The 13,796-nt window shown below is 33.9% G+C and overlaps 1 protein-coding gene across 1 annotated transcript in view; it reads right to left on the reverse strand.

Annotated features, from left to right (window-relative positions):
• TRHDE (thyrotropin releasing hormone degrading enzyme) overlaps nt 1–13,796 on the reverse strand; it is a 272,257-nt gene that overhangs the window by 48,488 nt on the left and 209,973 nt on the right. Inside the window, exons 8-9 of the mRNA XM_032220641.1 lie at nt 6,962–7,027; nt 5,084–5,262 (exon numbers count right to left, since the gene is read on the reverse strand). Coding sequence (XP_032076532.1) covers nt 5,084–5,262; nt 6,962–7,027 — 245 coding nt within the window. The remainder of the gene's footprint in view (nt 1–5,083; nt 5,263–6,961; nt 7,028–13,796) is intronic.

A 13,796-nucleotide genomic window follows, 5' to 3' on the forward strand; every position in this document is an offset into this window, starting at 1 on the left:
CAGTTAATGTAATAATCAATTCCTTTTATATGATCCAGAATCAACTTCAAAATTAATTTCTATCACAAAAGAAAAATAATGATTGTTATTGTTGAAAAGTACGTTATTTTATAAAAAGACTATTTTGTGGCAGCATTTACTGATAAGTACTGACGCACACATGTAACATCTTATTTTCTGAGATTAATATTATAGAAATTTTCTGTCAAGGCCAACCCTTTGAACTCACTTTGACAGTATTCTCAACATCCATTTTCAATAATTTTTTTAAGAAATCGCTAAACAAATTGCTATAAATATGCATTTTATAATGGGTGAATCAGAAGATTTTTTCACATATGGATGATTATAACTATATTAGTAAAGTGGATTGAAAATATACATTAAAAACACAGGCATATTTACTAAGCCTGACATTCACATGGTTATTTGCAATCCTTATTATTGACTTCCTTCTATTCCATCTAAAAATAAATCAGGTAGTTGGGTTTAGGCAATACTCCGATGACAGAAAACAAACACGATTAGAGCAGCGTATTTTAGAATAGGATTATTTCAAGGATCTTCAAAAAGCAATTATTTAAAAAACAGAATTGCTATTCTTACAATACTGTGCATCCCTTTAGGAACCGTATTGAAGTTATAAATTATTTACAAGCATAACATAATACAACAGACACAATAAAATAGTATAAAATAGACAAAGAATTCCATTTTATAGTATTGGGATTTGTCTAGTCTACATGTATATGTCATATAAAAGGATTTCACACTGTCCATTCCCATGACATAGTAAATAGTGATGTAAAGAAAAAGTAGCCCAAGGTAACAGGGAGGCATTCATTCTATGAGGTCACTCTACTTAAGTTGCAATTATATTAACATTCACATAGTGTGTACAGGATTTATTTAGACTTAGACAAATGCTTTCTACATTCTACAAACATTTTGCCAATGGCCAAATATGAATAAATAGTGGCACTGGGTACGTCTGCATACACTGACATCTATTCTCCATAGGTGGCTTTGCTGATTTTGGCAGCACTAATGATATCGAGTTATTAACTCCTGGGCTCAGAGAGGTAAGCAATTCAATCATGATTTACTACTGATTCCCAATTCTGACTACAAAAACCATAGAATTAATAAAGAAAAATATTTGTAGCTGGGTTGGTGCTCAGAATCTTTGAATTATGGCATACAATAAAGAAGCAAATATTTGTACAAAAGCAAATACTTTTTCTATAGTGCAAATACTTTTTTTTTATGGTGCCATCATTCCTCCTGCAATGATGGACTAAAATAATGACTGATATTTCAGACAGAGAACCTTCAGACAGTTACTCATGCCCTGGTCACCTCACAACTGGCATATTGCAATGTGTGTATACAGGGCTGCTCTTGAAGATCATCTGAAAAGATAGCTGGTACAAAATGCAGCACTGCAAGCAATAGTAGTAACAACATGATCTGTCTGTGCTCATACGCTCTACTGCTATGTTGGTGGTTGCCAGTTAGCTTCCAGGTGCAATTCAAGATACTGTTACCTATAAAGCCCTTTACAGCTTAGGGATCGCTGATCTCCAACTATTTCTGCCTGGCAGTGGGAATGCTCCAGGCTCCTTCTATTATATGATGTCATCTTATGAGACTAAAGAAGCTTGCCTTCTCTGTTGTGATCCCCATCCTCTGGAACAACATCTCCCCAGAGATGGGCACAGTATTTTCCCTCCTGGGAGTTCTAAATTGTCCTTAAGATCTGGCTTTGGTCTCAGGCTTGGAGTTACTGTAATGTGTTGGTAGGACAAACCTGGTTTGTCAGGATGATATATGTTTTTAACTGCATTTATTGTTTGTGTATCTGTAAACTTCCTAGAATCTGAATCAGAGGTGGTATTCAACCGGTTCTCTCCAGTTCGGGCAAACCAGTAGTGGCGGCTTCATGAGGCTCCGCCCACCTGCCCCAACATAATGCGTGAGCACTGTGCATACACAGATTTGCAAACTGGTAGAGAAGGTAAGTGAATCCCACCGCTGGCCTGAAGGACTTTTGGCTATAATACATTTAAATAAATAATATTTGGCTTGTGTTGGCAAATGGAAATCTAATTCTTCTCAACTGTTCCCCCTCCCAGTCACACAGAGAAACTCTGCTTTGGTGGTGCTCAAAATACTTGAGCCAAAGAAGCAAGTTCAGAGAATAAATTTTTTCTTAAATATATGAAGTGTCTGTGAAAGTGGAAACCTTTGAGTATTTAAATACTTCTCTTTAGTGTTTAAATTACAATATTTTATTGCTGATTTGATGCTTAATCTGAGAAATTACTGATTGCTTTCTCAGTTTCTCCCTTTTCATTTTTGTTTTCTGGTACCTAACTTCTTTCTAGAACAACATGAATGCTAAAATGCTAGACATAATTACATAATTACAAATATTTTTTTTAGATGGAATTTTAAAGAATTTTACAAAACCTCATTTACTATTCAAAAGATAAGAAGCTCAATCATAAATCAAATCATAAAAATTTTTTGTTTTAAAAATAACTGTCATTTTTGGACATCTTAGAGGCAAATTCCTTCCAATAATAAAATTATGATGTTAAGAATCCATAAATCTTCCCTGGCCAGTGAGCAAGGTTGTTGGATAAGTTATTTGATATTGTGATTGTATGAGTCATTCTGAATGCAATATTTTAAAATACTTTTTACTTATAGATTGTTTAATTGCCTGGCAGCCAACCAGAGTCATGTGTTAAATGGAAAGGTATACATACACATTTTTTAAAAATGTTAATAAAATTTGAAATCAAATTTTTGCTCTGGGTAGTAATTAATTCATATGACTAAGAGATACCACACTGCAGAAAAACTATTATATAACCAGTAGGTATTTAGATTATTATCTATATATTTGTTTACTAGATTTAATAATTTGCGCTCATTAATTATTTAGATTTGTGAATTAGCCCAGAAACTCCAATTTTGGTTGCTGTCTTCTGGGCTGGTTTTGGTCTACTCCAGACAATTTTGGCAACATTAGCCTGCTTTTTTTATTCCACAAAACATCCAATAATATCGATGTATACTAAATTGCAAAGGAAGTCAGGACAATGGATCATTATCTCTAGTGTTTCTGTTTATTAATGTAGCAACATCTATGTTGTCCCAAATTATTGGTGAAGAAAAGGTCAGAAAAGTATAGGTTTCAAAATCAGTTTGTGCTGAAATGGGCAATGAGTGATGCATTTTGGAAACAGGTCGCAAAATTATACCCTATTTAATTTAAATTTGTTCATACCTCCTTCTCTAAGCAATAATGATTGCAAATGAATTTCTTAAAATTATTTTTAAATTATTTTTGTCCTATTCTGTTTCCTATTTTACATTCATCTCCAACATTCTGTATATTTATGAAAATAAAGGGGTAAAACATGGTACATTTATTTCTAACTCCATTAGATTTCTCTGTTAAATGTAAACTTTGAGAGCTGGGCAGCATAGAAGTTTAAAAATTAGCATTAGGAAAAAATTAGTCAGGATTGATATTGAGAATGGCCTTTTAAAATAATGGGAAGATTGGCAGTGATCAATTTAATTGGTTTATTTTTCACAAAATCATAGTTCATAACAGAATCAATCATTTACGAATACTGTATCTACCACCCTCTTTTTTGCATTAAATGGTGCTGTGACTAACCAAATAACAGTGTTAAATAAAACAAATGACCATTGTCACTACCATGGTAACAACAACACCATAGCTATCAGAACGTATGTACTTGTGGAAAGAAATGGAAACTGCAAACGACAACCTCATTTTGTTTCATTGTAAGGGAATTAGTCAGCCAGCAAGTGATGGAAATGTACATGGAAAAACAGCTCATAGAGAGGAAAGTCCTTGCATAATGGACTTTGCTTTGGTTTCCTGTTTGCTCTAATCTTGGGAAAAAATCACCTATCTGTTTGTATACAGCAATTTTACATCTTGTATATAAACAGCAATTTCTGAGGCAATCACATACTTACTACAGTACAAGCAAGAAAACAATTGTCCCTTCCACTAGTTATTTAGTGCAGTAATTAATAGGTATGCAAATAGGTCTAACAGAAAGATCAAGATTGATGTAACAGCTACTCTGGTCATCAAGGTATTAAAGGTTCATTAAAGGTTAGTTAAAGTAGTGAACAACAAATTGCTTTCTCATCCTTATGCAATTGGTAGAATAAGTGAAATGGAGATTAAAGTTTGCAGATTCCTTCAGCCTATTATTTTCCTTCCTTTCCCACTCAAGACCCACTGCCAATATTCTGTACTGTATTGAATAAATGCACTATTGCTGTATTCATAGAGCTCTACGATTTTGGCAAAATTATAAAATATAACACAATTTCTCAGAAATTTGAATTCCATGACACATTAATCAAATGTAAGTAATTAAATATACATTTAAAAAAGCAATGAAGGAAGTAAACAGATTGAGGCAGTAGCAGATGGGAAGGAAAGTTTTAAGCATACTTTGCCCCTGCGGTCTCAATGCCTCCCCCAATTGCTATTAATGTACATACAGAGGATGCCAAGAATTAGACAATATAGTTCCATTATTATCTCTAGACTTCCAAGTTTACATGTACCATATTAATATATAGGTTTTCCCATATTAAGTTGCCCTATTTAACAGATTTGGAGTTGTTTATCAGTTATATACTTGCGCTATACTAAGTGTTTATTTTTCTGATTTAATATTTAATTGTTCTTCCTCTGTGAAAGTCCATATGTAAAAAAAAAACATAAAGATGACTGAACACATTTAAACTATCTATTATTGAAAATTTCCAGACATAAATTCAAGTCTTTATCTGCATCTTTCTAAACGTGTAGATTCTGATGATATTTTTCAATATTTTAACATAGTACCTGTAAATAATGTTTTTTTTAAAAAAAAATAGCAAAAGGCATACTGTGGTATCACTGTTATTATTCACAAATCTTTATATAACCATTTATGAAGATATTTGTCCTTCTCTAGCGGTAGTATTAAAACAATTATAAAATATAGTATGTATACTAGAAAATGTAAAATACCTGTTGTTTCTCAAACCGGGATCTTTATCAAGGTCATAAACAAAGTGATCTTGAGAGATTCCTATAATACTGTCTACATTTTCATTTCTTTTCATAGTGATAACAGGGTAACCCATCTGGAGTGTCCACTGATCCATTACCTCTTCGATATTCACAAATTTCCCAATCTTCTTAAGTGCCTTAAAACAAACAAAAAATACAGAACTCCTTTCTGAAATCATATTATTACCACATTGTCTCTTTTAGTAAAAGGATTCAGTGTATTCATTAATGTCTTCATGATTTTATCTGAAGCTTTTTTATCTCTGCAGATATATTAAGTTTGTTTAAATTCTATTTAAACCATCCAATTTAATATCACAATTATATCATCATTTAGAAATACATTCTACTACGTTCAATGGGTTAGTGCTCAATGCAGCATAGAATTCCATCCAGAGAATACCAATCATAAAATGTAACAGGTAAAAAATTATTATTTCACTTGCTTTATCCCAGTAGTAGAGAGTCTGTGTCATTCCAGATGCTCTTAAACTACTTTTGACTCCAATCTACTTTGTCATTGGCTATGCTGATTGGGGCTGTTGGAAACTATAGTTCACCAACATATGAAGCACATACCTTTCTCTATTTCTATTTCATGAAGACTTGGCTATTAATTTTAATTGCAAGATTAACTTTACATGAAAAGTTAATACAGAACAACAATAGTGACAATTTTAGCCACCACTTTAGTTTTATATTAATATGTTAAACTCTAAGCAAAATCATCTTAACTACAAGGGTTGCAGATACATCTCCTGGAAGGTGGGACTCTGAACATGTGTTCTTAAACTAATTGGGCAGGTGGGCAGATTTTACCAGGATGAAATCAAACATCTCAGAGAACAAAGGTAATGTTCCTTCCAAGTCCACAAGACTTCCATGAAAGAGATCAATACAGTTTCTCCCATGCCTGAGCCTGAATCTGGAATTCTCGATCCAATTAATCGGTTTCCTCCAATAACTGTATTTTCTCCATAATATTCCCCAAGAGGATACAGTTGGAGAATGGATGACTTGTTCAGTTTTGCTATATGACAAGGCTTCTTGAAGAATCAGTAAAACACTACTGCTCTCAAGGTGCTGAAACTTTCTCTTCCTCCATGATTATACTCCTAATTTCCTCTCTGGCTGCTTTTATCTGCCAGATGAGACTGGGGTCCAATGCACAAATGGAAGGACTAGATCATAGAGAATCCTGTCCATTTGAAGCTCCCATATCCTTCCAGATACTCCTAAAGGCATGATCTCTCTTGCTGTAATAGATTCTAATGCAGATTCCATTACTAATTTATCTTATGTCATTTAATATATGTGATATAGGTTCTAGGTAAACTCCAATTTTCTGATTCTAATAAAATAATTTCTTTTAGGAGATGTCTAGCAGAAGAGTAAATCCTCCTCTTACAATATCCTTAACATGTGTTTAAAATCTGCATAAGAAGATTGGAGAATTGAAGAAGCAAATTGTGGGAAGGAGAAATCAGGAAAGAAAACTTTCCATGAGCTTCTGCAGCTTGTGTGACACTGCATTCTGCCGCTATGTTATCAATATTTCCAATTAATGGCCAAATTACTTCTGCACCTTCTGTGAACACTAAACCTGTAGATTGAACAAAGACTGCCTATTTTTCATGTTCTACATCTGAATCCATCACAGTTTCTAAAATCAATGACAGTTGTTTACCTCTGATTCTAAAGGCAAGGAGCAAGGAAATGTGCTAGCAAGATGAACAGATTTTGAGGTCTAAAATTTTTAAGCCTCTAAGCCAAGTAACAAACATTAGCCCACAAAATAAATTACATTTGTTGATGAAATATGTTTAATGGTTTTACCTCTGACAGTGTATTCCATAGGTCTTTCCTTGCAGCATTGCCATACTTGTGAATAGTTAAATAATCCTAAAAATACATACATACATAAATATATAAAATATATGCTGTATAACCTCTATACATTTTAGGCATACGTTTATAATATTTGTATTATATACTCATGCTTAGCGTAAATTTAGAACATTTTAAAGTTAGTTTTCAATATGTAATAAAAGTACCAACATTCCAAATTATTATTCTATAAATCATAGATACACAGACTGAGGATGCAGGCTCATTGTGATCTTTGCAAACCTGAACTGCAGAGATCTGGAAATTTTGTTACTTCGCTATAATTTTTGATGTATTAGAAAAGGAAAATTATTAAATACATAATGAGTGTAATGCTAGCATATTCAATTTTAAAGATAAACAAAATTAGTTTTGTCTGAGCTCTGCCCATTTCATATACTCCAAAGCTGAATATGGTCCTCAGCCCAGAAAAGTCTTACAATCCTGCTAATGAACTTTTATTTTCTTACATTCAAATACATTTTCCACTTTAATTTCCACTTTTTAATTTTTGCTTCTAGCAAATCTTACAACTGTCAGAAACATTTCCAAAAATAAGTATTACTTGTTATTTTAGCATATCATTCTATGACTACTGTTGAAAAGTACAGGCATTGTTGATAGCTAGGTTTATTATTAAACATTGGCCTTATTTTTTTCAAACCAACATTTTCAATCTAATGCAAATATATCATTTCCCTTTTGGATTAAAGACTAAAGAAAGGCCATCAAATAACATTATACATATTTTAGATTGAAATTTTACTTTAAGACTCAAGCTTGATCAAATGTTACTACACAAGAGCTAATGTTAAGAAAGTTTACAATGTAGTTATGTGGCTGTATCATTTTGATACCAATTTCCATTTATTTTACAGAGCTTTAATTCTCCCTGCCAATATATTAGATTCTGAATTATTTAATTTAGCATTCTTGAGCATTGAGCAGAATATTTAATATTCCAGATGTTCTTGAGCTACAATTCCCCAAAACTCCAGCCAGAATGGCCAAAGTACAGGAACTGTAATTCAGTATAATTTGGAAATCCACATGTTCATTCCCCTACAAACAGAATTCTAAATTAAATCCCAAAAAAGTAATAACTTCAATTTACAATCAAAACAATTAAAATGCATTGCATTATGAAGTAGGAAACAGAATTCTTTTGAATCTGTTTATCACCTTTACTTCAGGTAAATGACAAGTGATAAGCTATCATGTGCTGCAAAATAATAAAACTGAAGAAATGTTCTGATAATATTGTGTTCAATATTATGCTTGTTGCGAAGTAGGTGCTTCAGTAATTAGGTGATTGTAAAGAAGACTTTGTGATATACAAATTATAAACTGTTATGACAGCTTTAGCTTTAAATGTACCATCCTATTTTGTAAGAAGCAGCAACACCCATACAAACACAGATCAGAAAAGCAATATAGAGATATTGAGTCACTTATGTACAATGCAGCTTTAACAATATAATGAAAATAAATAGCATATATGTTCCTCCATAACACTGGCTTTCCCATTTATGTAACAATAACAAAACATGCAATTTGATAAATAATCAATAGCATCCAGAGCAGCAGTTTGGTTGCTTAATAAATCAAATTAAATTCCACAATATTTACATAAATTGGTCTTACATAAGATCAGCTATACTCCTTGTGTAATATCCATGGATGCTGATAATGCTGGCTTTGATTACAAGGAATACTTTTGATGGATTTTAAAAATACATTTAAAAACCATGAAATGCCATATAAATATTGTTTCATTAAGACCTGTGGTTGATAAAAGATGAGATCCTTGTAGAAACAGAATCTAAATCCATAATAAATCATTTTGAATCAAGTCCATAATAAATCATTTACCAAATTTATTTTATAATATACACTATATGCTGAAGGAGAGTGATTACAAATAAGATAACAGGATCTATGTTTGGAATTCAACAAGCTGACTTATCAGTTGTCAGCTGCAACTTCCAATCCAGAAGAGAAAAGCACTATCCTATTTAGGACCAAATATGGAATTACTTGATATTTGGCAGGTCCTAAGTCTCAACCATATACATTCCAGACATAAGGATAGCATCATTGGCTTGCCAAGGGCTGAGATATATAACTTGTTATCATCAGCATATTGATTACACTGGACCACATTCTGCAACCTCTTGTAGTTGCTAGAAAGGAGGAACAGGAGTTTCAAGCTAGAGGTATACCTCATAGGATCTCGGGGGGGGGGGATCTGTACCCTATCTCAGAGGAGGACCAGAAAAACACCATGCCTCCCACTCCTAATCTCTGTAGGCAATCCAGAAAAATAACATTGAAAGGTCCAAAGACATCAAGAAGAACCAAGAGAGTTGCAATTCTGTTGCAATTTGTTCATCAACAAGCACAACCAATACTGCCTCACAACTATGACTTGTTCTGAAAGAAAATTTTATGTAAGTTAGGAATGGAGTAGGAAAGAAACCTGGAAAGATAAAAAGAGAGAAAAACCTGTTTAGGTTTCAAAAAGTTCAAAAATCCATTTGGAAAGGACTAGGGCCCATATGCAGCAAGCTCGGATTTTGAGATGAAATGTTAATTATGACATCACAGTGTTAAAGAGGTCATTTAAATCACAACTTAATCTTTTGCACATAAAGTCCTCCGGTCTCCACTGAGGATCCTTAGGGCAAGCGGTCCCTCCAAAGTATCAGCTAATCCTTAAACTGATCTTTAAAGACATTTCAGCAGCCATGTTTGCAGCTCTTATCATTTTTTCCACTTGTTTTCAACAGCATATGTATTCTTGGTAAATGTCAAACAATTCTCATCCTGTGTCAAGTAATAATTTATGGGGGGAAATATTGCTATCGGAAAGAAATGAATTTTCCCGCCAATCTGGACAGAGTATAATACCTCTCAGAGATTTATAAAGGTCTGTCTTAAAATCAAAGTGAGTTCTTATGCTGCCAATTTACTTCCATGATTAGTGTATTACTAGTGCTGGTAGAGTCTTCAGCTTTAGATTTATATTTCCTTATTATACAAACAGTAGCTATGAAGCATACCTAACATTTTGTCTTTCAATGTAATGAATATTATTTAAAATTTTCGCTACAAATTCAGATTGGGTTTACTTTTGCTAAAATAATATACATATATGTATCACATGTTTGATTCTTAACTTTCAAAATCGGCAATTTTGTAGTAAAAATATGAACTGTTCAAAGGAAAATAATATAAGGATAGACGCATGTAGTATATCACAATACAAAACAACTATTCATGTAAGATTTTCTTCTACTTAATAGTTTCTAGGGCTAGGTGGCTCATTACACAATCTACTTCTAACAATAAGCAGCGTGAGAACTTAACAATTGTAAGAATGCCACCTCTTGCTTTAAGTATTGCTGGGCAATGTAGAATATTTTTAAAAAACAGCAAGTACTGTATACCTCTTCCCAACCATTTCATACAAATTGTCTTATTGCAGGAAAAAGTAAGCAAGGAAACTTAATGTATTTCTCAAAACCTAATTTACCCAAGCAGATATTATGTAGAACAGTACTGTACTTTTTATTATGATCTCTTATAAATTATTTTACCCTGTATTCGGCTATGCTTTTAAATGTTCTATATTGTTTTAAATATTTTACATTATATTTCACATTTTCTTATAGGAAGATGTTTGCAGTTTACAGAAATTGTAAATAGCAGTAGCAATTTAATGTAGCCTTTAATATAGACTCGTGATGGTGAACCTATGGCATGCATGCCACAGATGGCAATCGGAGGCCACTCTGATGGCACCTGAGCCCTATCTGAGCTCCACCAAGCATGCACTGCCAGCCAGCTGATTTTTGGACCTCTGCAAAACTTTATACAAGCCATTGATATACATCCAACAGGAACAGGGAGTACCTCACAGGAGCAGATAGAGGTAAATCCTAGAGAGGTAGGAAATGTATCCCTGAACAATGGAGTTGAATGCTAGAGAGGAATAAAGCTGCATACAAGGCCGACATCACTCCTGTAATAGCATAAGCATGCACAGGGGGGTAGCGCGGGATGTGTGGTGCCCTCCCGAGACCCTTTTTGGGCCCCAGGAGGATTCAGGGTGGCCTGCTAGGCCCTAAATGGGATGTGGGTGGGGTCATGGGGGGCCATGCACATTGTATTATGGGTGTGGCCATGCGCGTGCAAACGCACCTTCGGCACATGAGGACAAAAAGTTTAGCCATCACTAATATAGACTCACAACAAAAACAACAGTTCTCAAAATAAAAGGTGATCAGCAATAAGGAACAAACCTTTCAAAATAGTTCTTGTTGGTTTAGTTCAAATTTAATAGTGTATAACCATATTAATACTTATAGATACATTATACATTTATGTATACATTATACATTTAAGAGCCAAGGTGGCGCAGTGGTTAAATGCAGCACTGCAGGCTACTTCAGCTGACTGCAGTTCTGCAGTTCAGCTGTTCAAATCTCACCGGCTCAGGGTTGACTCAGCTTTCCATCCTTCCGAGGTGGGTAAAATGAGGACCCGGATTGTTGTTGGGGGCAATATGCTGACTCTGTAAACCGCTTAGAGAGGGCTGAAAGCCCTATGAAGCGGTATATAAGTCTAACTGCTATTGCTATTGCTATTGCTATACATTTATTTAAGGCTGTTTCTTAATTAATTTAGTGTAACAAATAAGATAAAAAAATCTGCAGCAGCCCCAATTTAGAAAATCTTTAATTATTTATTCTTGTAATGGACCTAAGATATACACTTTAAAACAGTTTACAGTACTATAATAAACATTGCAGAAGTAAGCCTTGAGCTTAATATGGCTTTCTCCTTAGGGACAGCTGTTAATAATATTTCCAATTAGCTTCAAGACATATCTAAGCAATTTAAGGGGCAGCAGGCCTTGAGTCACATACTGTATATAATATATCTCTGTTAACAACCCTGCAAAACAAACAAACAAATAAACAGGTGAGTTGGTGCAAATGGTTCATATTTCAACTACTATTTAAAGATTATTTCAGCATATACATACTCAAATGAAATGCTTTTCATGCCTAAGGTATGATCAGTAAAGCTGTATACCAAGATAATTATTTGTAATCAAAGTTGCAATGAAAAATCAAGCTCTTGAAGCGTAAAATTAATATCAATTTCAGCCAACCTCCAGAGATTTGAATCACAACAGATCTCCATTTGGCATAAATGACTAAATGGTAACTAAATAAAGCTAGGAATACTTTATTCCTACTTTAGCTGTGGAAAACATTGTTATTGAACAATAGCATACTTAGAAAAGACTTATTATTTATGGATGTAAGTTATCCTTTGTTCCTTCTTATTCATCTATGAAGTTATATATAGCTTGAGGGAGGGGGATAACTTTCTTGACGGAGACTGATATTTGTGCTAAACCTGCCTTTTGTGATGAAATGTAGTAGGATGGATTCCGAGGATGAAGGGGGTGCACTCCAGAGGAAAAAGACACAGTTCAGTCCAGAGATTTTGTGGATGAGGAAGAGGGTGAAGACATTCCTTCCCTAATAGTTCTTAGAGTATATGGTAGATGCAGAGAATAGAGTGCTTCAGTCTGACAAGATTTATATGAGGCCCAAAATCTAAGAATGACACAAGATGGTTTTCCAAGCTGAGTCCCAAACCTATAAGCAGATTCTATAGAAATATGAAAACACATTTCATATTTTTTGGCTTTTCACCATGCGGTCAAAGCTAGAGAGGTTGGGGAACTCTGGTTTAGAAGACACTGTTGTATGATACTGAAACACGAGTTTGTCACTGCTACCATTTAACAACAAGCACTTCCATTATTTAAAAAGAACAAATTACAGGTTTAAAGAGCTCAATCTGATGAGGAAAAATAGGTTTTACTAGAGTTTGGATCAAGACTCCAGTACTTAACCTGAATCTAAGCTGAAAGTTTTCATTCACAGCAAGGGGCAGTTTTTATAGTCCAACAGGAGCTATAAGGTCAAAAATCAAGATTAAGGAGAGACAGGATAAAGGAATTTAGTACTAATCAAAACCATAATTAAGATCACTATTTATACTTTACAAATCACTCATATCAGTATTAATTGCATGTCTTACATCATATTTTTATTCTAAGTTGTAATCAGAATACACACACATAAAAACTACCTGCTATTATAAATAGGTGCTGCTTATTTTTCCTTATAGACTTGCCATATAAATTTTAGTCCCTTCTACGTATAAGCATACAGCTGCAATTCAGTAGGCAGCTCTATGAATAGTTTATTTAGCACTTATATGCATTTTGAACTGTATGTCAGGACAGGGTCTCAGAAGATGACAGGTTAATGACCTGTGAGAACACCTAGGATTTTTTGAGGCTGTGATATCTAAGTAGTTAACAAGGTCCTTTGTGGAAGGACTGAAACTGAGATACTTAAAATTAGATTCTTTACTTATTAAAGGTGTAAATATATGTTTTTGGGAGAAGAGCTAATGCTGCTTGCCTTGAAGAAAGGAAAGTATGGCCCCTTCTCAAAAATCTATCTTTGGCCATCTGCTTTGGTCATCTTACCAACTGATGTCCAATTTATTGTTCTTTACTGGGAAGATGCTTCCAACTGCAAAGGATCCTGAGCCACATTGATTGCTCCTGCAGATGACCTGAAATGAGACACTTGAAAAGAGGCATTGCATTTCTCTTGTCCTCTTAGAACTCTCTATGGCATTTGATATAATCATATAATATTTTTGGACTGCCTATGATGGTTAGAGATTG

The sequence above is a fragment of the Thamnophis elegans genome, chromosome 7 (assembly GCF_009769535.1).
Source record: "Thamnophis elegans isolate rThaEle1 chromosome 7, rThaEle1.pri, whole genome shotgun sequence".
In the NCBI taxonomy this organism is placed as follows: Eukaryota; Metazoa; Chordata; class Lepidosauria; order Squamata; family Colubridae; genus Thamnophis; species Thamnophis elegans.